A 25,238-nucleotide genomic window follows, 5' to 3' on the forward strand; every position below is an offset into this window, starting at 1 on the left:
ATAAATAATCAGGGTCCAACAGGTAAAAAAGAGACTGTTGTGGACCAAAACCTGAAAACCCAAAACGTAAATACTCCCCCAGTTCCAAACTCACTGGAGCCGTGTGGATTGCAATTCAGAGCAACAAGAGCAGCAAGCAAAAGTTTCTAGGTAAACTTCCACTGCCTTGACGATTAATTAATCGTTAATTAGCTTATAATCTCAATTAATATGCTGCTCTCAAGTTCTTTCACTTCCATAAGCTTCCCTTCACCAAAATTTAATCTTTCCCGCAATCGCAGCCCAAAACGAATCTTGAAAATGGCAGAAGCTGCAAAAAAACCCAGGTCAGAAATTTCATCGTCTCACGTTGTATATGTTTGTTTGTGAATTTTCATGTTCTTATTGCCATCTTGTTTCAGTGGGTCAGCAACAGAAAATCATCGTACCCAACAAACACGGTGAAAAGCTTGTGGGATTGTTACACGAAACCGGTTCCGCGGACCTCGTAATCTTATGTCATGGATTCCGAGACACCGAGGTTGAATTTTTGATACATCAAGTGTTGTTATTATTGTTGTTGTTGTTGGATTCGGTTCCAGCTTGATTAGTATGTTCTTAATTTAAGTTATTTTTCTAATATTTCATTCACGATCTATCGTCGAACTTTGATTGTTAGATGATTTAGTTTGTAATTTGAAGACGACAATGTTTAAGAATTGATGAATAAAGAATAATGCACTCTGGTGCAGGTTCGATCCTCACTGATTCCCTACCCCCTAACAACTAACTATCTAACCCACTAATGCTATCGCTCTACTGAAAGAAAAGGAATAGTACATCGTTTGTGGAAAATTGTAATGATTGGTTGGCAACTTGGAATCGTTGTGGGCAAAGTTCACAGCATGTGACTCTTGATTTCCAGGAAAACTATATTATGGTGAACCTTGCTGTTGCACTGGAAAATGAAGGGATCAGTTCCTTCCGTTTTGACTTTGCCGGAAATGGGTAAGGCTGTCGAATTACAGGGTTTGAAATCCTTGAATATAATAGGTTTTGAGTAGATTTTCGTTGTGTGCACCTCGTTTGTTTCATAGCTGTAAGCCTGTAAGCATGGCTCTGTCTTCGCCGTATTGTTCCTACTTGCAAAGTTTGCATTGTTGTCAGTTTGAGATCTATCGATTACATTGATGCTCATTAGTTGTGGGTTTTTGGTTGTCAGGGAAAGTGAAGGCACCTTTCAGTTTGGTAACTATCGGAGAGAGGTGGATGACTTGCATTCTGTGGTCGAGTACTTCTCTGGGGCAAAACGTGAACCCAGTGCAATTGTTGGACACAGTAAAGGTACGTTGGATTGTTTTGCACGATCGTTATGTAAGATTTTATTCGGATCAAATAGAGGACAAAATGCTGTTGATGAAGGTTTCGAATGAGTAATTTCCTATCGTGTACCAACGGTATTGCTGAAAATTGTTACTACAGGAGGCGATGCTGTGCTCCTGTATGCTTCTACGTATCATGACATTCGTACGGTTGTCAATGTTTGTGGACGTTATGATCTGAAGAAGGGCATCGAAGAATGCTTGGGGAAAGACTTTATGGAAGTAATCAAGAAGGAAGGGTTCATTGATGTTAAGAATAAGTCAGGTAATTTTCTAATTCCTATCGTGTGGTGAATTGCAAAATTCGTTTACGAGGGCAGATGTATGCAGATGAATTGCGTAATTTTCAGTAACACATGCACACACTTAAAACACACAAAAACGAGCAACGCGTATGCTGGCGTTTAACAAGGTTAATGGATGCCATGTTTGTAGGAGATGGTAATTATCGTGTGACCGAGGAGAGTTTGATGGATCGCCTAAGTACTGATATGCACGAATCATGCCTTCAGATTGACAAAGAATGCCGGTAAGCAAACTTTAGTTAACTCTGTTCTCATGGTTTCATGTTTCCTTTCTTTTTGTTGCATTTCCCGCATGACCAAGTTTATCGGCGATTCTCTACATACAGGGTGGTGACAATCCATGGAACTGCCGACGAGGTCATCCCTGTTGAAGATGCATTAGAGTTTGCCAAGATAATACCTAACCACAAATTACATCTTATAGAAGGCGCTAATCATTCGTACACCTCGCATCAAGCCGAGTTAGCATCGCTCGTCGTGGACTTCATCAAGGCAGCTCTGCAGCAGGACAAGGCTACTTCAAACTAGACACTGCCAATCAGCATATAAATTTCTGTCGTGTTGCACCCGTTGACGACTCAGCCGGGTGGAGTCCTTATCTTGAATTTTGATGTAGCTTGGTATATACATGCTTTGCCACAAGTTTGTGCTTACTAATCGAAATCTCATCTTGTCGATGGTCAATTGTGCGCGAATTCAACGGATTGTTTTGGCTACATGATGCAAGCCATTGCATCACAAATCGAGTTTTTACCTCAAAGATCAATAAAATAACACAATGAACAATACTAGCAAGTCGTAATGCGTAATCATATAAACACTGAATTCAGGTCCATACACCACTGAGGAATCCACAAAATGAGTTCAAAACATCATCTCAGTTCCCTAAAATCGGGATTGCAGCAACTGCTCGCTTTAGAGCTCCAATTCCGACATAACTATGAATGAAAGATTATCAAGTCGAGCTGACACAAGAGTAATTATATAACGTAACGGTAGGTGACATATCGCCCTGCAGTCTCACTTGGTCGAATTATCTTCACAACTTGTGCACGCTTAAGTCCGTAGTATTTCGCAATTGGATCAGTCACCTGAATCCGAGGGAGCTGGACAATAAACAACACAAATACAAGAGAAACAGTCAGTATGCAAATTTCCCTAGTTAGCCACAGATATGCAGGCTAAGATGTGTTTGGAAAACAAACGTAAAATAGCCATTAGGAGGAGAGAGAAAGCTTTGTCACTTTGTCGTAATAGTTTAGATGGTATTAAGACGCATTAAGCATGACTCTGTACTTGAGTTAATATTCCAACACAAACAGTTGAATAAATGAGGTGGTAGACTTGTAACACTTTTTAGTGTTATAAATCAAGATTTAAAGTCATGGCATGCCTTATGTAGCATCGGAATTTCGTAAATGCAAGATTAACAACCATGTGCAGCACTGACCTGGGTTTCTTTAACAGTGTACCTCTCCAGCAAAGTCTTCTTTTCCTCATTTGTAAGCACCCGATGCTCAGGAACTAGAACGTGTTCTTTAATATTCACCAACAATTCTGCCTCCTGAATCAATAGAGACAGAGCAAACGTTAATATCCTCTAAGTTCGTATTGAAAGCACCTGATAGAATGATAGGTGGAGCCAATTTTTTGTTAGTGGAGTAAAAATAATTCTCTTGCAAAGCTGAAGTTAAAGCTGCATACCCAGAAAAAGTAAATCAAACAATGCAAAGTAATTATTCAAGATGACCCTAGTTAGGCCTCTTGGTTAATGGACATTATTAAGATGACCCTATGCATCCAACCTGTCCCTCTAAAGGGTAGGGCCATACCTACTCATCAGATTAACAATACTTTTACAAGCATTTGATCAGATAAAGGCCCTTAGAAGTTAGAATATAAACAAACTAATTAGGTAATTGCAACGGTGATTTGTATGTGTATAGCCTTCAAATTTCTGATACTATGAACTCTGATATTTCTGGTTTAATTGATTAACGTGTTATTATTGAGGTTTCAAGAACACAACTTCGTACTAACAACAGATTAAGCTATGAACCTCACCAGAAAAACCTCCAAGTGGAACTTTCCCGATATCTCACTGATACAGGTCTTTGCAAAGGGCGTCAGACTTTGTTGAGTAACCAAGATTGCTCTGAACACATTCTCCGATTTCATGCGGTTGGTATAAGTCTTCATTGTCTTGACCCCAACCTTTGGTTCGTCAGGAAAGAAGACATAAATCTGAAACACATAAACCAACAATCAGACACCGTCAACAGTTAAAGTACTACATCCACTGCAATAAAAAGCAGCGGGGAAACACCTGATCGTTGCTGTCACTTCGCTTAGTTTTATTGATGATAAGATCTTCCCTTTTCATGTTCTCTCCGTATTTGTCCTTGAACTGTTCTTTTGACATGTTGATCTCAAAATCTCCAACCAAGTAATTCCGATCTTTCAGCATTTGCATCACAGTCTTTCGAACTCTGTAAAGCCTTGTGATTTCTTCTTCTGTTAAAACCATCTTCGCCTCTGATATGTTACAAAACACAGCTTGTCAGCTAAGTTCCTCCAGAATTACGAAAATTCGATTTCCCAAACAATTAAATTAGAAATTGGCCAACCAAATTGAATCACAATCAAGCAACAAGAGATCAATCTTAAACAAAATTTTAACAGTTCCACTACCTATTTCCGTTTTTCCAAAAGTTAGAAACCTCTAAGGCGTTTCAAACGCTGCTTTGAGAGGCATGAGAAATCCAAACACATATATTAAACAACAGTTTCATCATTCATCCTCAATAATCAAGAAAAAGACTTATAATATATGCTTAACAACACCGTAACAACTTAATAAGAAATCCACATCCAACATAAACACCCAAATTCCAACAGTAAAAACTTGTTTATCCCACTTAATCACTGCCCTGAACACCAAAACAGAAAAAGCAAAAATGCAAACAAAAAAAATCGAAACCTTTCACAGCTGCAAAAACACCATATCCAATCCTAAATCCTAACAACACAGCAAAAACACAATCTCTGAAGGCAAAAAAAATAGGAGAAATAGCAGACGAAATCGAAAAAGATGAAACCTTTGGTGACAGTATCTAACGATTCTAACCTGTTCGGCAGAAAAAATTAGCCTTTCTTTTCGGAAGTTGAAGAGGATGCTTGTACAGGATACCACCCCAGCTGAATTGACGGGATCTTTGAAGATTGTTAGTGATTTGATTCTAGGGTTTTCGATTTGGACAAAAAAAATGGTGCGGGAACGAGAGCTGCTGCCTCTGTGTTGAGAGAAAGGCAAAGGGTTTTCAACCGAAGCTTTATACGGCCACGACGTCGTTTAGGTTTCTCTACCTTTCTATTTTCTTTTCTTTTTCTTGAGAAAAAAAAAAAAAAAAAAAAAAAAAAAAAAAAAACTCTGTTAAGAAAACAAAAATCACAACATATATCAATTTTGTCATTCACTCATATTATAATAAATGCTCCTGATATACATAAAAATTTCTCAATAAGAAAACAAGCAAATGTTAAATAATGATTAGCAGAATTAGCAAGCAATATACACTAGTTTTGTCCACATATTTCACATGATAAATGCAATCTCCGACAAAATCCAAACTAGTCTCCCTCTCATTGTATTATTGACAAAATCATGGAAAGTGATCACTCCTTCAATATCTTCAAATTGATTCACATCCAAACTTTACTTTTTATTTTATTTTATTAATTCTGGACTCTACTCTTTTTGTTCGTTTTCGAAATTCTGAGTTGATCCCCATATTCTCCTAGTCCAAACTGAATTAGTCCTGAATTATTTTGGGCTTGAACTGAACTAACTAGTGTTGAGATAACTAGCACATATGTAAAAGTAAGGTTCCCTCGCTAGCTGCCTCAATACATTTATGTTACCCCATTGTTGGGGTGCAAATATGGAAGAGAAATGCTAAGGGGATTTTTTTAATGTAGAACTTTTCATGGATTCTCTGATCTATTATCTCATAGTTTATCGTTAATTTTTGTGCTAACATTATAAAATATTGTGTAAAAAATATGAGGTAACGAAGAGTCCACGGATGTTGGAGAGTCTCACTTTTGAGAGTCTCCTTAACATTTCTCAAGAGTAATTCTAGGGAGACCAAATTTTTAAATCAAATTTTGTAAAACAAATAATGTGGTTATTGATGATTAGGTTATTACTCAAGTTTTAATTAATGTATTTATTTCCTATTGGTAACATATTATTTGATTTGCAAATTTGATTTAAAAATTACTAGCATTATCCATTTCTCAATATTGAATTGTGGGGAAAAGCTTGCTTAGTGCATATTGGATCTTGTTTATTGTGACTTAAACTGACTTAATTATGTTTATAACTAGTTAATTTCAATTAAATTGCTATATTAATGAAAGTTTTGAATGAATGGGTTTAACATTTAGATTTCACATTTCTGAATAGGATAATACGGATTTCACATTCGTAGGTTTCAAACTTTTGGGGACAATTTATGAAATGGAAAAAATCACCAAAAATTGCATATTTTTATTAATTACAAAACACTGAAAATCCTTTGTCCTGGTGCTAATATCTTGTTTGGATCAAACCTAACTTTCATGTCTTGGAAACTTTGCCATTTTCTTCCGAAATGGTTTTTCCAATCCTCCCGTGTTTCGTAGTGGGGAAGGTACTGCTTAACCCTAATGTCAGCATCCTTACAAAATTGCAATAGTTGTCTATTTACTTCATCAAATGCCTGCCAGTCGTTGAATCCGCTTGCATGCAAGAGCCCTACAACATAGAAAACATCTTCATCTGGAATAACTGCAGACATCCTACCATCCCACCTGAAACATTATTTAATACAAAGTACATTAGATTTACCAAAAATAAAACAAATAAATAAATAAACAGAAACCCTTATTATTTTTGTTCACAGAAACTCACTTTTTTCGGTTCACGGGGTAAATAAGGCTCACCGCCGTAGGAACATTTTGTTTGAGAAGAATGTTCCTGAAAACACCCGAATCAATGTCCGAAATTCGTGATTTTGGTACAAAGATATTCAGCCACGGATGAGCAATTTCCCATAGTCCAAGTGATCGAAGATTTTCCTCTTCCGTGTGCACTCTATCCAGAAAATCTATGTACGATACATCTTGCTCGAATAAAAATTCCGGGACAAAGCTTAACCCTTTGATCGTTTTATCAACTACCTATATAAACAAGAAAAAGTTATTTAAATGGTACTAACTCTTTTAATTTACCTTCAATATTAGTGATTTAACAGAAAATCTGTAGTAAAGAAAAAAATGGTGTACCTTGTCCACGGTTTTTCGAGTGCTATCATCGTAATATTTGGCTGCTTCTATGTAGTAGATGATGCCGTATTGATTTATTAAAGCTGCTATTCTTGGTTGATCGAGTAATGGGTAAAAGGAAAGATCTACAGGACCTTGCTTCATTAGAAGGAAACCTTCTAAATAATCGAATCCATTGGGTGCCATTAAGTGTTCTTGATCTCTTGAAAATGCAGAGAAGTTACTGTACATCATTCGAACCCATGTAGCCTGCAGAGAATTAGTGCACAACTTAATAAATTCAAATCATATTTCAAGAAGAAAAAAAATATTTTGCTACAACAATATTCTACTCTGAGGAGAAGAAATAGAAATTAGTTCATACCCTTGTCGGAGCTGGCGCGAGGGGAATCCTTGCTCTGGTTATTACACCAAATTGGCCCAAGCCTCCGAGAACAGCATAAAATAGCTCTGGCACCTTTTTTGAGGAGCAAGTAACTAATTCCCCCTTCCCTGAATTAAAAAAAATTAAAAATTTAACGTCTTTTTTTAAAAAAAAATCCATATACTTTAAGGTCAATCAAAATAATCAAGAAAAAATTTTCTAAGTTCTCACTTTCATTAACAGACCATGAGCTTGATTTGAGAAATTTTGGTAATATAATAAGGGAGGTGTTGTTGGCATTTGCAATTCAAAAATTATTATTATGCACTCCAAATTTATGAAAATATATAAAAAAAATTATAAGAAAAAAATGCGGGATGATATTTTTAGAGTGGAACCTAATAAAAAATAAGAAATTAATATGAGAAAATTTGGAAGTTAATGAGTGGTGAAATATATTGATAACGCTTGCTGAGATGCATTCATTTCCAGTGAATATGCATGCAACACAAGGCAAACATAGTTTTTAGGACTTTTAAGTGAAAGAGCCAGATAGAGTAGTACTGAATTGTGAGAGAAGTCCTCATACCAGTTACAACATCGAGTTCATATACATTGTTGATTTGGGGACCATATAGAAACGTTTGCCCACTGATTCCAGCGTTACTGAGCGTGCCACCAACGCTCAGGTAAAGGTAGTCGGTCCACGAAACCGGTGTAAGACCACGCTCCAGTGTAGCACGCAACACATCGATCCAACGTTGCTCACCTCCAACATCAGCATAAGAACCCAAAGAAGGGCTCACTGAGACCACAATTCTAGAACCATTACGGATCAAAGCTGTCATGTTTATGACAACGCCACAAGAGGTCAGGGCCTGTCCGCGAACAGAATGACCCTGGCCTCTAGCAGCTACGCTAAAAGGCGCAGAATTGTTGTTTGCGGATAGGATTAGACTTGCGATGTCATTTGGCGACGTCGGATTAAGAACTGCAGCTGGGAATTCATAAACTATATGGCCATAATCAGTAGAGGTTGAATTGATGGACCCAGTATCCTTTAGTAGCAAGCTGTCCACATCCCCGAGTGAGGGTAGGAGTAGACTTGCCCCGGTTGCGGATAACATCATAAACCCTAGGATTAAACTCAGAGTAGTCCAGTATTTTGGAACTGCAAAATTCTCAGCCATTTTTTTTGGTGGTGAAAGGAGAGGGAAAGAGAAGTGTGTTGATATGTACAGGGAAATTAAGTTGCATTATATATAGAAGAGAAATTACTTTAACAAATTTAATTAGTGTGGGATAGTAGAGAGCATGGACTGGCGTTAATAAACGTCGCTTAGTGGCCGTGGCCGGCCAAGTTGTACAGGCTTTTCCAAATGTACGCAAGAAGAAGACTTAATCAAATCAGTACACTTGCATCTTTTGCAAATTTACGCAATATAAAACATTGAGCATTAACTATTTTTTTCCCTTCGAACTGTCGGTTGGATATGTAAGAAAAATGAGTTAATTATTACTTGTGTTAGATTAATGTTCAAATTCTAAGCATGGTCTGCAATTCTGTACATACATTCTTTTACAAGTATGCTGATACATCAACGGATTATATACGTAGTTGCAATATTTTATTTCCTCCGGGTGTAATTTTCATATAATAAAAAGGGACTCAATATGATTGTTTTCGTGTGTGTAATTTTCCCCTTTTTTTTTTTTTAATCTGGGAGCTGTTTATTTTTATTTAATTCTTATTTGGAATTTCAGTTTTTTTTAATCAACTTTTGACTCATTTGATAATTATTTCGTTTTTTGTTTTTCTTTTTATTTTTTTGTGAAAGGTAGAGGCAAAAATACATTAGAGAAGTAAGATATGAAGAAGAGGTGGAAAAAAGATGGTAAGAGGGATTTAAAAGAAGAGTGGTGCTATCCTCACACCCTTTTTTACCTTTCACACACACCCAGTGGCGGATCTAGGATTTTAACATAGGGTGGTCCTAATATGAAAGTTCCAAAAAAAAAAAAAAAAAAAAACGAAAATAACATTGAAAAATAAATGGCAAACTACAACTTCGACAAAAAAATATGTATGAACTAACACTGTAACACAATCTTCGACAAAAAAAAAAAATACACTGTAACACAATTCAAGTAATATCAGAAAATCCTAACGAATGAACAATAAATATATATGAACTAACACTAAAATAGATATGCAAAAATCCTAAGAAATTAACAATGAATATGGCTGAATTTAGTTTAAAACCCGTTAGTGTGTGACTGTTTGACTTTTTATCAAAAACCATTATCAAAGACCCTTACATATATGTACACTGTTCAGCCTCTTGTTTTAATTAGTGTTCTTAAAAAGTAAAATAAAAAACTAAAACTAAAAATCCTAACAAATTAACAATAAATATGTGTGAAATAACACTAAAAATAAGTATGAACTAACTTTAAACTAGGAAACTTACCGATATTCTAAAATTGTTGTTGATGGCCTTCACTGGCTTGGGTGGTGTGAGGAATAGGCAGGCAATTAGGTATATTATATTTGATAAAGTTGAATTTGATTGAAAACAGACTAGTGAAACGTCATGGGCTTTTATTAAATTTCAAATTGTTTGACTTTTTAATAAAAAACGGTGTGTGCTATCACGGGGGTTTAAAATTTTTTTTTAATGATTTGGCTTAAAACGACGTTATTTTGGTCAAGTCGTTTAAAAAAAAAAAAAAACATTTCTTCTTTCTCCTTCAATTTTGCATAGCACAACAGCCATGGTTGCTGCTCTTCTCTACCACTGCCCGAACTTGGGTGGTCCTAAGAGGTTCTCACAACCATTTATTCGAGCTTCTGAGTGATCCTGAGACCACCCTGGTCCCTTAGTAAATCCGCCCCTGCACGCACCTTAATTTTTGGCTATCAAATCAAATGAATCGAAAAGGATCAAATAACAGAAATTAATATGGAGTGTGTGGGAAGTAAAAAAAAATGTATGGATAGCACCATTCTTAAAAGAAATGGATATGAAATGTTACACATGAGAAATGAGATATTAAGGAGCCGTTTGATGGTCATTTTGTTTTGAGGTATCATTTTTATTTTCACGTGTTACCAAATAAAACTTTCAATATGAAAATTAAAAGCAAAAAAAAAAAACAAACAAACAAAAAAACTGAAGTGGTCATACATGCCTTAAGTTATTTTTATACTCATGTTTTTGTTTTGTACTTTTTTCGTAATTTTAACTCTCTCGACCCTTCTTCTTTCTTTATCCCGTATACTTTTCCTCAATCTCCAAGACGAAAACTGAAGATGAAGAACTATAGATGAAATGGTTATATGCACTTCAAACTTTTTTATTTTTTTGGGATTAAAGAAGCTAGTGAGTTTAATTTATATTATATAATTCGACTTTGGGACATGGAAAAATGTTACTCCTTTGAATCCTTCTTCACTGTGCGTGTACCGCCAACAATCCAGTTTTAGATACGCCTCTTTTTGGCCGGTGACAAATATTGTTTGACAAGTTTATAATATTGTTTGACGAAACATTTTTTACCCTAAAAAACATGGAGTAAAATATGGACTGACATCCAGACTTAGGCTGGCAAAGACAGGGATTTCCTGCTTGGGAAGCGCAAAGACATAGTTCGCTGCTCCATCAAGGTTGTCAATCTAAAAAATTTCACACTTACTAGCGCACTAATATACCATCCACAGCTATTTTACCGTCTTTTTATAGGCTGAAAAATATGGCAGGGAATTATAACTCAGTTGGTTAAGGTCATTTACACTTAGGTTCTTGTTAATTTTCTTTTTGCCAATATCGTTCGTTCATTCCTGGAGTTGAATACTTCATTCAAAAATTATTTTTTATTCAATCCAGTAGAAAAGGTAAACCCCTTATGATACACCAGATCCGGCTCAATTAGATAGATCTGCTATCATTTAAAATCTATTTTCTTATTTAAAATTATGGTGTAACGTGCATTCTCCCTTGTTCCGGTCATGAAATAGATGCAATAAATCAAAAATGGAATTTGATTCAAGAATGAAATCTTATTGGAATTGTCCTTATCCAAATCATACTTTGGAACCATATCACATCACAAATCTGATGAAATAGGATGAATTGAAAGGCCCTTAGGTATTGGAAAATTCAGGGGTGTAGCTTCAAATGTTATATAGCACAAGTATTTTAACCATTAAATTTCATTTCCGCAATTGTTATATATTCTATTTTTAACTTCATCCATTCATTTTCTATTTCACTAAGTGCTACATAGCATTGAAGAAAAATCTCGAACTCACAGCTAGAAGATGAAATGTAAAAGATATAATTCATTTGGTAAAATTTGAAGATGTTTCTGAATTGTTAACTCACGGAAGTAAAAGAATACAGGATGCAGCAGCTAGGTCTGCAACATGAGGATTTAACTATAGGTAATATGTAACACACAAGAACCGAGCAAAACATAGATCTTGAAATACAATTTAACTGCAAAATGTGTACCATTCTTGCAACCAAGATAACAAGAGACTCCAGGGAAGGCCAAACGTCTCATAGGCCGTCGTACTCTTGGAACTTTAAGGAGTATGATCGCTGGTCCTTTAATTTGATAGCACACTGAATCGAGTTAAAGCTCGCACCTACAGGAGAACGGTACCATGCTCCATCTTATTTGTGTGCCAATGATACTGTTTAAGCAGCTGGGACCTTTCTGCCATCTTCAATAAAGAAAATTGCAGCTTCTGGGACCTGAGAAAGGAGGCAAAGAAAAGTTTTAGGTACTTTAAGCTAAGCGTGTATTCCAATTTTAACTTGGACAGTATAAGTGATCTTATCATCGAAAACACGAGATTACAAAAACATGACTAAAAAGGGGGGACCGAGGGACAATTTATGCCACTCAAATTAAGAATACGTTCTCACAGCCAAGGTCACAATCCAATCAACACCTCCCTAAGTACAAATCAAAAACCTCCCTAAGTACAACAATAGAAAGAATAAGAAGAAAGGCACAAAAGGATAATCCTTGGTGCCCTGACTTTTATAAAGAATTCATTAAAAATAATTCCGATGGTGTTACCCCATGCAATTATCCATGGATATGAAGTAGTAAAATACAAACGACGAAATAAAAATTTAACACTACGTGGTACAAATGTCCCAAAGCCATATTTTGGCTAACTGTTTACATTTACCAGCGTGTAGTTTTTAATTTAACAACTTTTTCACCACATTTCAAAATTTATACCATATATAGCGATCTAATTCATACAATATAGTAACTCTACTTTGGCCTAATTCATTCATATACATAGCGTTAAAGAGGTTAATCTTTTTATTGGAAATAAGAACTCCCATTTTGATAAAAAAGTTGAAAACAACACATCATATGGAAGAAAGAGAAACAGTGAGCAGAGTAGCTTACGTCAGGCCAAGTATCCGTAATGAACTCCACAATGTCATAAGCGATATCTCCTTGAACATCAATTTGGTCCTTCTCAGTTGGCCCCTGAAACCAATCATTCCAAATTAATTATAACAAACCATCATCGCATACAGACACAACAATATACTATCCATCATACCTTAACAACAGAGGCTCCGGTAGCAAACTTTTTCCCCAATTTCTTTGAAGCATCACTAAGTTTGACACCTGAATTGTAATAAAAGAAACCGCGTTAATTATGGTAGGAACAAAATAAGAATCTCCAAATAGAAAGACAAAGGATGCAAAGTAGTAGATTGCTCACCAAAAAGCTCCAGCCCTTTCACAGTGGTGATAGATTTTCGCTTATTACGCGTGACTTTTTCAATCGTAACCTCTTGCTTATCCTACGGAAAAAACCCATACCAAGTTTAGTCATTATAATTTAAAGGGTTTCAAAAGAAATATTGTTTTGCAACCATCAACCCAGAGAGCTTGTTCACAAAGGGTTACACCTATTTAATAGAAGAAAACAATTTCCGAATTATCACCTTTTTCTTAATCTTCCCACCTGGGAGACGCTTGACTTCTTCTTTAGGTGCTGAAATGGCACCCACCAAATTAAGGTCGAAAAAAAAAACAAAAATCGTTATAATTTGGATTCACAAAGCAGAAAACAAGCTTTCCAAAATAAAATTAAAGCCGTAAAGAATAAAACAAAACATCCCAATTCATCTCATAGCAGCACAAACACAATAACATAAACATGTTTAGGCACTCCATATCTCCACCCACACATTCACATATATACTGTACCAGCATTCATAACTCATCCAAACCAGACCAGAAATGGAAACACATACCAACATAAACACATGCTCACGCATACATGATATACATATATATACACACACATATACGCACATATACATATTTACAGCAATACCTGAAGAAGCAGCTCCATCACCACCTCCAGAAGAAATACCAGTGGACTGCAACTGGTTGGCTACTTTATCAGTTTCCTTAGCATTAGCCTCTGCACAAAAAAATAAAAATTAATACAAAAAATAAAATAAATAAAAAATCATTGAAAATAACAAATAAATAAAACAGAACAGAGTAATCATAAAAAATAAATAAATAAACTAAACTTTAATTCGAATTGAATAAAAAGAAATTAGGGTTCGAGCAAAGATAGAACCTTTAACGAGATCCGGGTAAAGGTCCGGGGCGTTTTGGATCAACCATGGCTTGCATTTCTCGAAATCGGGTCCGAATTCACAATACTCAGCAGGCAAACTGCACACCGCACAGTACAGCACGCGAACCGGTTGGGGCTTCCCCGCCATCAGAGCTCAGCCTCAAGCTCCTCTCTCTGTACCTCCCCACTCTCTCTCTCTCTCTCTCTCTCTAACCCTCGCACTGAAATTGGGGAAAGTCAAAACGCTGCGTTTAGGTTACGCAAATCGGTGAATTGAAGACGGTGTATTGCAGCTGCTCGATGACGGTGAGATAATAGGAATGGCTTTGTTGGATTACGTGTGTCGGACCCTGTTGGCCCAATTGCGGTGCGTATCGTTGCTTGGGGCCCATAATGTTATGTGTGTTCTAAATTTCTTGGGCGGGAAAGGCCCAAATACTTGAATATTGGAGGTTTTATTCTTTCCAGCAACAAGAACAGGATTTGAACTTAGACACATCTTTTTGACCAACTCTAATTCTTGGAATAAGTTTTAGGAGGGTGTATTCAAACGAGAACATAACTTAGGGTTATGGATAAGAAGTTAAAATTGGGTCAAATACCGGCCAAAAAAGTGGGCCGGGTTAGTGGAGAGTCCCCCAAATGCACGTGGACGTGCGTAATTTTTGTCCAGCACGGAGCGCCAGATGAGCCTCACACTTCAACACGTGGAGGCATTAAAGAGGCAGGGTCCTAGCCACCTGGGTGCTTGTCAGCCTTGATGTTGAGCCAAATGGCTCTTATGGTCATGTACGCCCTAGATTAAATGGACCGTTGGTTGATCCAATGATCCCCCATTCAAACTTCTTCTTTTTTTTTCTTTTTTTTTTAAATTTTATATTTATATATTCATTCAATTCAACAATAAAAAATAAAAAAAATCAACGGTCCAAATTTAAATTCAACGATTAAAATAATAATAATAAATTATTTATATATCTCTATTATGTGTTTTATATTCTTCCATAGTGTTTCATGAGTTTCATGGTATCAGTTTAGTAATTTTTCAATATTTATGAGAGTCTAAATATTTTTGAGTTAAAATGTTCATAAAATTAAATTAGGATAGTCTACATAATTTTTTTTTTTAAGTTACTTTAAAAAAAAAGTCTAAATTCATTCTTTAATAATCTGGGCTAAATATTTAAGTTTTAACCCAAAAGGAGTTGGAACGGAAAAGTTGTTTCTCGGGTAAAACCTAAATTTTCAAGGTTACAAATTTTAAGTTTTAACTCAAATGTTAGAGATGGTCTTGGTTTTAGGAAGATAAGTACAACCAAGCATTTAGAGAAAGTGCATGCCAGATAAGATAACATCGAATTTAATCCGTATGAACATTGATTGGCAGAATCACAACAAATTCAAAGTACCAACCATACTTCGGGCTAGTATGGTATCGTTGTGCGTTTTAAAAAATATTACTTATAATGTACTGCGAGGATAAATAATTGTAAAATAAAATTGTGTGGTTGATAAATTTTTTTTTTTTTTTAACACAAGTGTTTTTAATAATTAAAAAAATAGTGTTGACGTGTTTAGTAACTTTTATATAAACTATTGCAGCCCTCTCATTCTCGTCACCACCTTGTGGGCTGTTCTTCAAACTCTCTGAAAAAGTTCCCCGAATAGAGGTCGGTAAGTTGTTGATAAGATTTCTTGATGAGATTGAGGTCGTCGGATCGGGCAGACAGTGTGGACAGAAAGGCAAGGAGTCTGCAATTGTTCCATTTCTTGTGCTGGGCAACAAGATTGACACCCCTTATGCTGCTTGAAGATGAACTTCGATATCACCTAGGACTGACCAATTTCACAACTGGCAAGGGGGGAAGGTGAATATGATCAATTTTGGCTCAGTATTTGTGTGGTAAGTTTTCCTGCTAATTTGTAGTTTCTGACCACAATTATAATGGAAAAGAAATTTCTTATTCGAGTTTGATCAGATTGGTGAATTAACGGAAGAGGAATATCGAGTTTGATCAGTCGGCGGCACTGTGGACAGAGAGGTGATGGAAGATGATAAAAGCATCCTGGTATGACATGTAAATTATTAAACTGCTTAAGGTTGTTTTTTGGTATTTGAAAGTTACACTAAAAGAATCCGGATTTTTTTGTGAGGATTCTGCGAATCCGTGAATCATATTAGTTTTTCGTATATCGTGATCAGAAATTATTTTAAATATTTTTATTTAAAATTAAATACAAACAATACCTGATAAAAATTAACCATACGATATACGATGAACGGACACGATTTACAAATCTCTAAGATCCTTACTAAAAAGATTCGGAAATAATACACAAGACCTCGTGTCTTTGGAAAAAGGAATTAACTTCGCTGCTGAACATTTCAGCAGGAATTCCTGCTTACATTCAATTCCAGATGAACAAGTGTCCACCCGAAATTAAATGTAAGCAGGACATCCCGTTGAAATTTCAACAGCGAAGTCTTTGTGCCTGGAAAAATAGGTTTGCGCAGAAGCGCAAACACAGCAAAAGACCCCGTTTTACAAAGTTTGCATTTGCTACTTTGGCTTTTTCCACCCAGATTGTGAAAAAGGTGATTCTAGGAGGATTACCAAACACTGAAAAGGTCATGTTTTTTTTTTTTTATATATACTTGTTTTTTTTTTTTTTAAATCACAGCATAACCAGATCAGTACTTAATAGTGCTAGAATTTTCAGTCAATAATATAAAGAACAATTTTAGTAGCATATTTAACTGTTTGGAGTGACAAATTATATACCATATAGCTGTGTATTTCAAATTACAAGTTTCTTTTCATTTTTTTATGCCAAGTTTAGCTGTGTATTAGGAAAACAAATGCAATTAGGGTTAATTAGAGAGTTGAAGATGGGTATGTATGTATGTTTGTATATATGTAAATAGGCTGGATAATATAATTTTATAAGGGTTTCAAAGCCAATTGTCGTTACATGTAACGGCTGTGTTGGAATTTGAAAATGTTTGAGTACTAGTTCTAACATCTCAAAGCCAAATGGATTAATAATGTCTCTTTTGGATTTTACCTCAGTTACTAAGCAATATACGTTTTATTGATTAACGGGATAGCGGGATTCAAATTATGTTTCGTTTTTGTCAACTAAAGTGAATTGTTCGTTACTAACTAACTTTTGATTTAATATTTTTTATTCGAAATTGAAAATGAGACATAATTCAAATCCCGCTTTCCCGTTAAGCAATAAAAACATATATTGCTTTGTAACAAGGGGAAATCCAAGAGAGACATAATTAATCCACTAGGATTTGAGTTGTCATATCTAGTCACCAAACATTTTCAAATTCCAACACAACCTTGGATGCATTTACAGACAAGGTACATTTCCAAATGACAATTGGCTTTAAAACCCTTAACCATATTATCGATAAACACCTTATATCCATGAGTAATGCTAGAGACATCAAATTTTTAAGGGAACTAAATTAGATAAATCAAATGATGTTGTTGTTGATGGTTGAATTGTCACTTAAATTTTAAGTATTGTGCTTATTTTCTATTAATGACACATCTTGTGATTTGCAAATTTAGGTCTTCCTAGTATTATCTATACATATATACATACATATGTATCTATCATCAACTCTCACCTTGCATGTGCTTATAAGTAGTTAAGCTATTCCTCATATTGCCAATTGATTTTATGGTGGAACACCAATTTCTTCATAGTATCAGAGCAAATTGTCCAATGTGCGAAACCCAACGGCCCCACACGTGCCCCACATAACTTGAGTTGTGTTGTCCACGTGTTAGGCTTGAAAATTCGTCACACATAACACGTGAAGGAGCTTGTTGAGAATAAATCTCACATTGATGAAAAGAAACTTTGCATGTGCTCAGAATAATTGGGTTATTCCCCATATTACCAATTGAGTTTATGATGGAACTTCAACTTCTTCACTCCCTACCGTCATCTTCCTCAGCAAAGAACTAATGACAAATTTTAAAGCTGGTGCTGTTGCAAATACCAAAGCAAAAAATTGTGTTGTCCACGTACCCCACGTATGTTAGGTATCAGCAACATTTATAAGATTTTGGCTACTGTCGAGCCGGATTAAAGACAGCTGAGACTATACTCTTTCCAGGGAATACATGGAGGAATGATCCTTCGGTTGGTTGCCTTGGTGTTACAAATTGTTCCTCCTCGAACAAATATATTTCTATGAGAAAGAACTTGAGATTACAAATTGATATCTAGCAATTTACAGGGAATTAAAACAGAAGCTTGATTCGTAGAATATACAACCAACACAAGGAGCATCGGTCGTCCCTGATCAAGTAGGGCATATGATTTTAATTTTTATTAATTCAGTCTTCTTGTTTTTTTTTTATTGAATTATTGTTAGTTGATCTATATTTTTTGACCAACAACATATATATATATATATAGACTAAAATAATTGATGTGAAATTTAGGTCTTCGGGTCATGGTATAGACATCGAAATTTCGGAAGTTTCGTGTTTACACATGACTGAGGTGAAAAAAGTATGAAGAAGGGTACATCTGCACGTTGAGTTTGGAAGACACGCCTTCAACTTTTGCCTCATGCACCCATGCAAGTTTCAGTGTACCCTTCTTCATACTTTTTCATCTCAGCCATGTGGAAGACGAACTTTTGAAATTTTGATGTCTACTACACCGTGATCCGAGGGAACTAAATTCACAGTATAAGTAATAATAAATCAATTATTTTAGTCTACATACATACATACATATATATATATATGTTGTTGGTTCCAAAAATATAGATCAATTAACAATAATTCAGTAAAAAAAAAATAAGGAGACTGAATCATTAAAAATTAATATCTGGCTTACTTGATTAGGGACGACCGGTGCTACTTGTGTTGGTTGTATTTTCTGTGAATCGAGCATCTGTTTTAATTCCCTGTAAATTGCTAGATATCAATTTGTAATCTCAAGTTCTTTCTCATAGAAATCTATTTGTTCTCGGGGGAATAATCCGGTAATACCAAGGCAACCAACCAAAGGATTATCCCTCCATGTATTCCCTTGAAGAGTATTAGTCTCAGTTGATGCTTGTCTTTGATCTGGCTCGACTGTAGCCAGAATCTTATAAATGTTTCTAATGCCGAACATATGCTGCGCATTTACAAACTCTACATTTTCTCCTTTGGTATTTGCAGGCAGCACCAGCTTTAAAATTTGCCATGAGTTCTTTGTTGAGGAAGATGAGTGTAGGGATTGAAGAAGTTACCAATTAACTATATGGGGAATAGCACAACTAACTTTAAACGAGCTCATTAAATTCTTGTATTTTGGTTAGTTTTATTTGCAGTTGTTTCAAATTTTATTGCTTGAAATTGTAGATACGCGCTATGTGGAAGGCTTCGTGGATTCATGTTATGAGAGCTGCTCCAAAAATAACCGAATCAATTTAGGCATTGTGCCATTGTGTATTGATGCCTTGCTGCACGCAAAAAATAAATGACAAACTATGTCTTGCATGAACAAATTTCAATTTAAAGTAATAATAAGGTTTACCCAATTGTTTGAATTGCTTTATGGAGTGTATAATTTTGTTTGTCTCTTCTCTTATTATTCACTTTGAGTGCGTTTGTTGTACCAGACTAGTTCAGATTGGACTAGCTTCATGGACTAAACTAGACTGGCTTAGCTTGGACTAACCAGTACTAAAATTGTGAAGCATTGCAGTGTTGGATTAGAACTAAAATTTCATTTTTAAAATTTAATTATAAAAACTAAATTTCACATTCTGATCTAAATAATTAAATTTAGATCTACTCCAAATTCTTTTTTCTTTTACTTTTTAAATTGATGAACTTCAAGATAATCATGGTAATTCTAATATAAAACAACAACAAAAAATAATAATTAAGTTCGATAGAGGGAGAGGGGATACTTGTCACAACCCGTCCCGGAATTTTAATTCCGAGGATGTGAAGTTATGAAAATGCCCTTAAACGGGACTAAGGGGCGTAAAATATGTTATAACTTGATGATTTGGGGATTGGGTAGGAACCCCACATCCCTCAAATCTCTCCCCCATTTCTGCATCTTGTCTCTCTCTCTCCTCCCTCACAAATCTCTCATTCTCTGTCAGTTCTCTCTCTCCTTCGAACTCACACGGACCACCCACAAACCACCCTAAAACTATACCAACGAAGGATCTAAGACCACCATCGTACTCCTGAGGACCACACGAACACGATGGTACCAATTTCAGGTGAGTTTCACTTCGGAAAATATGGATTTCAATTTCACTGTGCGTGTGCACTGTTCATGCACACGCAAAACTTGATGATTTTGGGATTTTGAAGCTTGTAGGAAGCTTGGTGAGGTCCTAAGGAAGCTCGGAGTGCTTCGTTTGAAGGATTTGGACGTCGGGATTACGAACTGTAAGTTCGGCCGAATTTTCGTATTTTTGGAAAAGTTTGATTCCGTTGTTTTTAGGCCCTAAAACTAGTCCAACGTGGTAGATTACGATTAGGGCTTCATTTTGGTATAAATTACGTGAAAAATGGACGTAGGAACACGGAGAACGACAAGTTCAAAGTTTGGCCGGAACTTTCGAGGCTTTTTCCGGCGAATCCACGGCGAGTTAGGGGTCAAGTCAGGTATGGATGTGTTCGTCTCGTCAATACCTTCATTTTGATATATAGTACGTCGAAAATGGTTAAGAAATGAAGAAGTTATGACACTTTGAAGTTTACCCAGAAAGTCCGGCAAAACACCCACCGCCGGCGAAACCAGTCCGGCGACGCGAGGAAGAAGACGCGCGCGTGGGCAGCGCGTGAACAGGGCGCGTGGGGGCGCGTGAGAGCTCCAAATTGAGTTCTGAAAATTGTCACGTGTTCGTGACATCGTGTTGATCACCGTGGTATATTCATACACCCAAATTGAGCAACGTATGAGAAAGTTATGGACGAATGTTTGGTGTATGTGCGTTAAATAACGTCAATTTGGTTACTGTTTGTATAGGTGAAAATTATACATAAGAAGAATGTAACCAAACTAGGGGAGGTTCAGGGACCTATGAGACGTCGATGTGATCAGTGAGTGGGCAGTTATTTTTCAGTATATATATATACGTATGCTTGACGTATTTTCCAGAAACGTATTTTAAAAGAAATACGAATTAATTATCCTGTCATATATGCATCATATTTTAATATGTGCATTACCATAATTATGCATACTGTTGCATGGTGCTGAGGAGGCCCAGGTAAGCTACGATTGAAATACTATCATCACATGCATTAGTAGTGGCATACATTTATATATGTGTATTTGGTGCTGTGGACGCACAGGTAAGTGCCAGGTAAGTGGTATTCATGTTGTTATGCAGTAGTAGTTTGAGATGTTAGAGAGCTCATAATCTGCACCCCGGTGTTAGTGCTCCCGCCCAGGGCCAGGGCATAGTCCTTCACGTGATGTTCACCCACACCACACGCTCGCCTTGGATCCAAGTTAGGTGCAAGCCTTGTCGTGCAGACCACATTAGGTGGTTCCGACTCGTAGGTGACCCGCGATTATTCGCACAGTCTTCACGTGATCGTAGCACTAGAGCGTATATATTACACCCAGTCCTGTCGTACAGACCACGTTAGGTGGTTCCGACTCGTGTGCAGATTCAGATATTGAGTTGAGATTGAAGCTCTATCTGCAGCCGTACAGGTCACGTTAGGTGACTCCCGGCTGCCAGATTATATGTTATTGATATGAGTTATGCTTGAGCACTTGCATATCATTATGAGGCTTTGACATGACACATTCTTGAGCATGATTGATATATTCTTGAGCATGATTGATATGTTTTTGAGCATGACTGGCATATCTATACATACGTATATATGTTATTTTTCTGGGAACTATACTTGTTTTACGGCGAGGGGTTAGTATATTCAAAGAGAAAAGAAGGTTCTGAATAAGTTTGTTTTGCTGACCCACTCAACTTTGTTTTGCGCCCCTCCAGGTTTAAGATTTCAGAGCTTGGTGGCTACGAGGAATCCAGCGGTGTTCTGACAGAATGGACCAAAAATTAGGACTCACCTTTGGGTGTTTTATCTTAGAAATTGTATCTTTAAAGCTTCCGTACTGTGTAAATGGTTACGTCACTCTCGCGTGACGGCCAGCATGCCCTCCTTCGGGACGGGGTGTGTCAATACTTGTTCTGGATGAAGCTCACTCAATGATCGGTGGCTTTGATGAAGAACAATACCTGGCTCTCACCAGTTCACGCGAAGGAGGCATCGTAGTGAGAGAAGGCAGCGTAGTGAGGTTCTTAGCAATACCTTGCTTTTGCGGATGACTAATTTAGGCGACTTAGCGAGGTCCAAAGTCCACACGAGTCTGGGCTAATCCCATTTAACTTAGTCTCTTGCTATACCAAACATTGGTTATTAGTTCTAACTAGTCCAGTCCTAGCTAAGGAGGTCAAACAAACGAGACCTCTAAGTATTGTAATAGGGTGCTTTATTCAAGCTTCAATAAAACCTTGTGAGGATTTTAATCAAGACAAAAGAAAAAGAGTGTCCCACATCAAAATTACCCAAAACTCTAAATCCAAGAATATAGTTTAATAAAGATAAACAATCGTTAATATATCAAGTATGAAGATCTGAATAACCTGCTAAGAAATTAAAAATGAAGAGCAATCAAAGGGAGCGAAAAGAAAAATAGTGTTTCAAATTAAGAACGTCCAACCAATCAAAATCTACAGCAAAATTCAACAGATGAATGTTTGATAAATTAATAAGGTTTTTTTAATCACAAATGGTCCATGAAATTGACCCACTCAATCAAAATAGTCTATGAAATTAAAAATCAATCAATGTAGTCCTTGAAAATGACTGTTGTAAATTAATGTGATCATTCAATTACAATTCCGTTAAAAATTCTATTAAATGCTGATGTGACACATAAATGGTTTTTATCAATTTAATTAAATATTATTTTGTGAATAAAAATATTTAAATAATAAAAAAACAAATTTTATTTTTTATAATTAAAAACTAAAAAATAAAATAAAATAAATAAAATGAAGATGAAGATGAAGATGATTGAACACTGTTCATCATCTTCTTGCCTTCCCACCCTCCCACTATAACCCCCACCCGCCCCCTCCCACTCTCCCACGAAGTTCTGGGTATCTTTAGAGTGCCACCGTCGACCTTGCGGCTGTCGTGAGGGAAGGTAGTAGCAGACTGTTCAAGCTCTCCAAGATCTGCAAAACGTGTTTGGTTCCGGTCACTGTCGTCCCCCCTGGTTTTTCATACCGCATTAAAAAACAGACCAACTGGGTTATTTTTTACTGCTGAAAATCTGTACACTTCCATAAATTTCAAGACTTTATGTTTTTTTCCCCACAACCTATTTCTCTTACGCCATCAAACCAAAAATCCAGAAGAAGAAAAAGCATAAACAGTAAGCAGAGGAGAGAAAGAGAGAGAGACCTGAAATAGAAGGACGACTGGGTTTGTTGAAGCTCCTTTGAAGCTCTCCATTTTCTTATTGATTGAGTGGTGATTCTTCATTTTTTTTTTTCCTCAGTTTTTAATTATAAAAAATATAAATCGTTTTTTATTATTTAAATATTTTTAATTCACATAATAATATTTAATTAAATTCGTGAGATCCATATATGTTCCACAACTGCACATAACAAAATTTTTTACAAATTTATGATAGAAAAACCACATTGATTGGCGACACCCAATTTCAATGACTACATTGATAGATTTTCAATTTTAGGGATCATCTTGATGGAGTGGCTCAATTTCAAATATCATTTGAAATAAAAACCCAATTGATAATCTTGAAAAAATAATAAATATTTTAGTTCAAACTCAACATCCCATATCGTTCAGGGGAGTAGATTTTGTAAACCTTATATGTATATTCCCATCTCTACCTAGCACGAGGTTTTTTGGGAGCTCACTGGCTTTAGGTTCTATCGGAACTCCGAAGTTAAGCGAGTTCGTGCGAGTGCAATCCCATGATGGGTGACCCACTGGGAAGTTGCTCATGAGGTCCGATAAACAAAATCGTGAGGATGTGGTTGGGGCCCAAAGCAGACAATATAGTGCTACGATGGAGTCGAGCCCGGGATGTGGTGGGGGCCCGGGGCGGGATGTGATAATTTGGTATTAGAGCCAATCCCTGGCCAGAAGTGTGCGGACGAGGATGTCGGGCCCCTAAAGGGGGGTGGATTGTAACATCCCGCATCGCCCAGGGAAGTGGATCATGTAAGCCTTATATGTATATTCTCATCTCTACCTAACACAAGGTCTTTTGGGAGCTCATTGGCTTCGGGTTCCATCAGAACTCTGAAGTTAAGCGAGTTCGCGCGAGAGCAATCTCATGATGGGTGACCTACTGAGAAGTTGTTCGCAAGTTCCCAAAAACAAAAGTCGTGAGGGCAATCCCATGATGGGTGACCCACCGGGAAGTTGCTCGTGAGTTCCCAAAAACAAAACCGTGAGGGCGTGGTCGGGACCTAAAGCGGACAATATCGTACTACGGTGGAGTTGAGCCCGGGATGTGGTGAGGGCCCGGACCAGGATGTGACAAGTGTACTCAATAACCTCACTAATTAAATGCATAAGATATTAAATTTTCTTAAAATCTTTCAAGACCGAGGGAGTATATAAATTCATAATGGTGAATACATAAAAGAAATAACACATAGATATTCATAGTACATAAAAGAGCTTAACACATAAATATTCATAATACATATTTAGATTTTTTTTTTTTTTAACAACTTCTATTTTCTTTTCTTTTTTCAAACAACTTCTATTTTCTCAATTCAACTATTTCTCAAAATATGCTTCTAAAGTATATTTGTCTTCAAGGGCATTAAGTTTTGAAAATATTTGATCTTCTAGTTCTTAGAAGTTTGAAGTCATATACATATACTTGTTGCGTTATAAGATACATGTATCTTTGCTAAAAAATAATAACAGTAATAAATGAACAAACAAAAATTCTTGTTAAATGTAATAATATTTATTTAACAATATATTAATAAATTATTCATTCATTGATACAATAATAACCTCCCTAAAACGATAATTTATTTTAGTAAAGAGTAATAATTAATTAATTCGGTTGACGAATTTGTGGCACTTTGAACACCGAAAAAAGAAAGCTTTTTTTTTTTTCAAGAAGAAATATAAATATTAAACAACATATAAAATATA

General features: G+C 36.1%; 4 protein-coding genes and 1 long non-coding RNA gene across 7 annotated transcripts; 2 read left to right on the forward strand and 3 right to left on the reverse strand.

The window, feature by feature from the left end:
• The first annotated feature begins 24 nt into the window (after positions 1-24).
• Positions 25-2,350, forward strand: LOC137747411 (uncharacterized). 3 transcript variants are annotated; one of them, XM_088688638.1, is made up of 7 exons: positions 25-150; positions 282-520; positions 905-987; positions 1,202-1,323; positions 1,462-1,626; positions 1,797-1,890; positions 1,993-2,350. In XM_088688638.1, exons 2-7 carry the CDS (start codon positions 356-358, stop codon positions 2,192-2,194), a joined length of 831 nt encoding a protein of 276 aa, XP_088544764.1. In that variant the 5' UTR covers positions 25-150; positions 282-355; the 3' UTR covers positions 2,195-2,350. The 3 variants fall into 3 exon arrangements, with proteins under 3 accessions (XP_088544764.1, XP_088544770.1, XP_088544767.1); XM_088688644.1 differs by lacking the exon at positions 25-150 and having other exon boundaries at positions 158-322; positions 399-520; XM_088688641.1 differs by lacking the exon at positions 25-150 and having other exon boundaries at positions 261-520.
• A 102-nt stretch (positions 2,351-2,452) lies between these two features.
• Positions 2,453-5,010, reverse strand: LOC137747409 (DNA-directed RNA polymerases II and IV subunit 5A). Its single transcript, XM_068487515.2, has 5 exons — positions 4,794-5,010; positions 3,993-4,201; positions 3,731-3,910; positions 3,117-3,230; positions 2,453-2,772 (listed from the first exon to the last, which is right to left on the reverse strand). The coding sequence occupies exons 2-5, from the start codon at positions 4,191-4,193 to the stop codon at positions 2,647-2,649; spliced, it is 621 nt and encodes a 206-aa protein (XP_068343616.1). The 5' UTR covers positions 4,194-4,201; positions 4,794-5,010; the 3' UTR covers positions 2,453-2,646.
• Positions 5,011-6,225: 1,215 nt separating this feature from the next.
• Positions 6,226-8,548, reverse strand: LOC137746678 (cytokinin dehydrogenase 4-like). Its single transcript, XM_068486683.2, has 5 exons — positions 7,948-8,548; positions 7,359-7,486; positions 6,995-7,243; positions 6,621-6,889; positions 6,226-6,520 (listed from the first exon to the last, which is right to left on the reverse strand). The coding sequence occupies exons 1-5, from the start codon at positions 8,546-8,548 to the stop codon at positions 6,226-6,228; spliced, it is 1,542 nt and encodes a 513-aa protein (XP_068342784.2).
• A 3,132-nt stretch (positions 8,549-11,680) lies between these two features.
• Positions 11,681-14,294, reverse strand: LOC137747348 (translation machinery-associated protein 22). Its single transcript, XM_068487445.2, has 7 exons — positions 13,996-14,294; positions 13,741-13,830; positions 13,346-13,395; positions 13,120-13,201; positions 12,955-13,022; positions 12,795-12,878; positions 11,681-12,118 (listed from the first exon to the last, which is right to left on the reverse strand). The coding sequence occupies exons 1-7, from the start codon at positions 14,141-14,143 to the stop codon at positions 12,062-12,064; spliced, it is 579 nt and encodes a 192-aa protein (XP_068343546.2). The 5' UTR covers positions 14,144-14,294; the 3' UTR covers positions 11,681-12,061.
• A 1,303-nt stretch (positions 14,295-15,597) lies between these two features.
• LOC148698806 (uncharacterized) lies at positions 15,598-19,570 on the forward strand. The gene is made up of 3 exons (XR_015952306.1): positions 15,598-15,898; positions 15,975-16,064; positions 19,383-19,570. It is a non-coding gene; the product is annotated as an uncharacterized LOC148698806 (long non-coding RNA).
• Positions 19,571-25,238: the final 5,668 nt, after the last annotated feature.

The sequence above is a fragment of the Pyrus communis genome, chromosome 2, assembly GCF_041283825.1.
Source record: "Pyrus communis isolate YQ-2024b chromosome 2, ASM4128382v1, whole genome shotgun sequence".
In the NCBI taxonomy this organism is placed as follows: Eukaryota; Viridiplantae; Streptophyta; class Magnoliopsida; order Rosales; family Rosaceae; genus Pyrus; species Pyrus communis.

Coding starts and splice junctions, on each gene's coding strand:
- LOC137747411 (XM_088688644.1), top strand. CDS start 211: ATGCTGCTCTCAAGTTCTTTCACTTCCATAAGCTTCCCTTCACCAAAA. Junction 1,324..1,461: donor AATTGTTGGACACAGTAAAG/GTACGTTGGATT, acceptor TTGTTACTACAG/GAGGCGATGCTGTGCTCCTG. Junction 1,627..1,796: donor TGATGTTAAGAATAAGTCAG/GTAATTTTCTAA, acceptor CCATGTTTGTAG/GAGATGGTAATTATCGTGTG.
- LOC137747409 (XM_068487515.2), bottom strand. CDS start 4,193: ATGGTTTTAACAGAAGAAGAAATCACAAGGCTTTACAGAGTTCGAAAG. Junction 3,911..3,992: donor GAAGTGACAGCAACGATCAG/GTGTTTCCCCGC, acceptor TATGTGTTTCAG/ATTTATGTCTTCTTTCCTGA. Junction 2,773..3,116: donor ACACTGTTAAAGAAACCCAG/GTCAGTGCTGCA, acceptor TTTATTGTCCAG/CTCCCTCGGATTCAGGTGAC.
- LOC137746678 (XM_068486683.2), bottom strand. CDS start 8,548: ATGGCTGAGAATTTTGCAGTTCCAAAATACTGGACTACTCTGAGTTTA. Junction 7,244..7,358: donor TCGCGCCAGCTCCGACAAGG/GTATGAACTAAT, acceptor AATTCTCTGCAG/GCTACATGGGTTCGAATGAT. Junction 6,890..6,994: donor CTCGAAAAACCGTGGACAAG/GTACACCATTTT, acceptor TTGTTTATATAG/GTAGTTGATAAAACGATCAA.
- LOC137747348 (XM_068487445.2), bottom strand. CDS start 14,143: ATGGCGGGGAAGCCCCAACCGGTTCGCGTGCTGTACTGTGCGGTGTGC. Junction 13,831..13,995: donor TTACCCGGATCTCGTTAAAG/GTTCTATCTTTG, acceptor TTTTTTGTGCAG/AGGCTAATGCTAAGGAAACT. Junction 13,202..13,345: donor GTGGGAAGATTAAGAAAAAG/GTGATAATTCGG, acceptor TTTTTTCCGTAG/GATAAGCAAGAGGTTACGAT.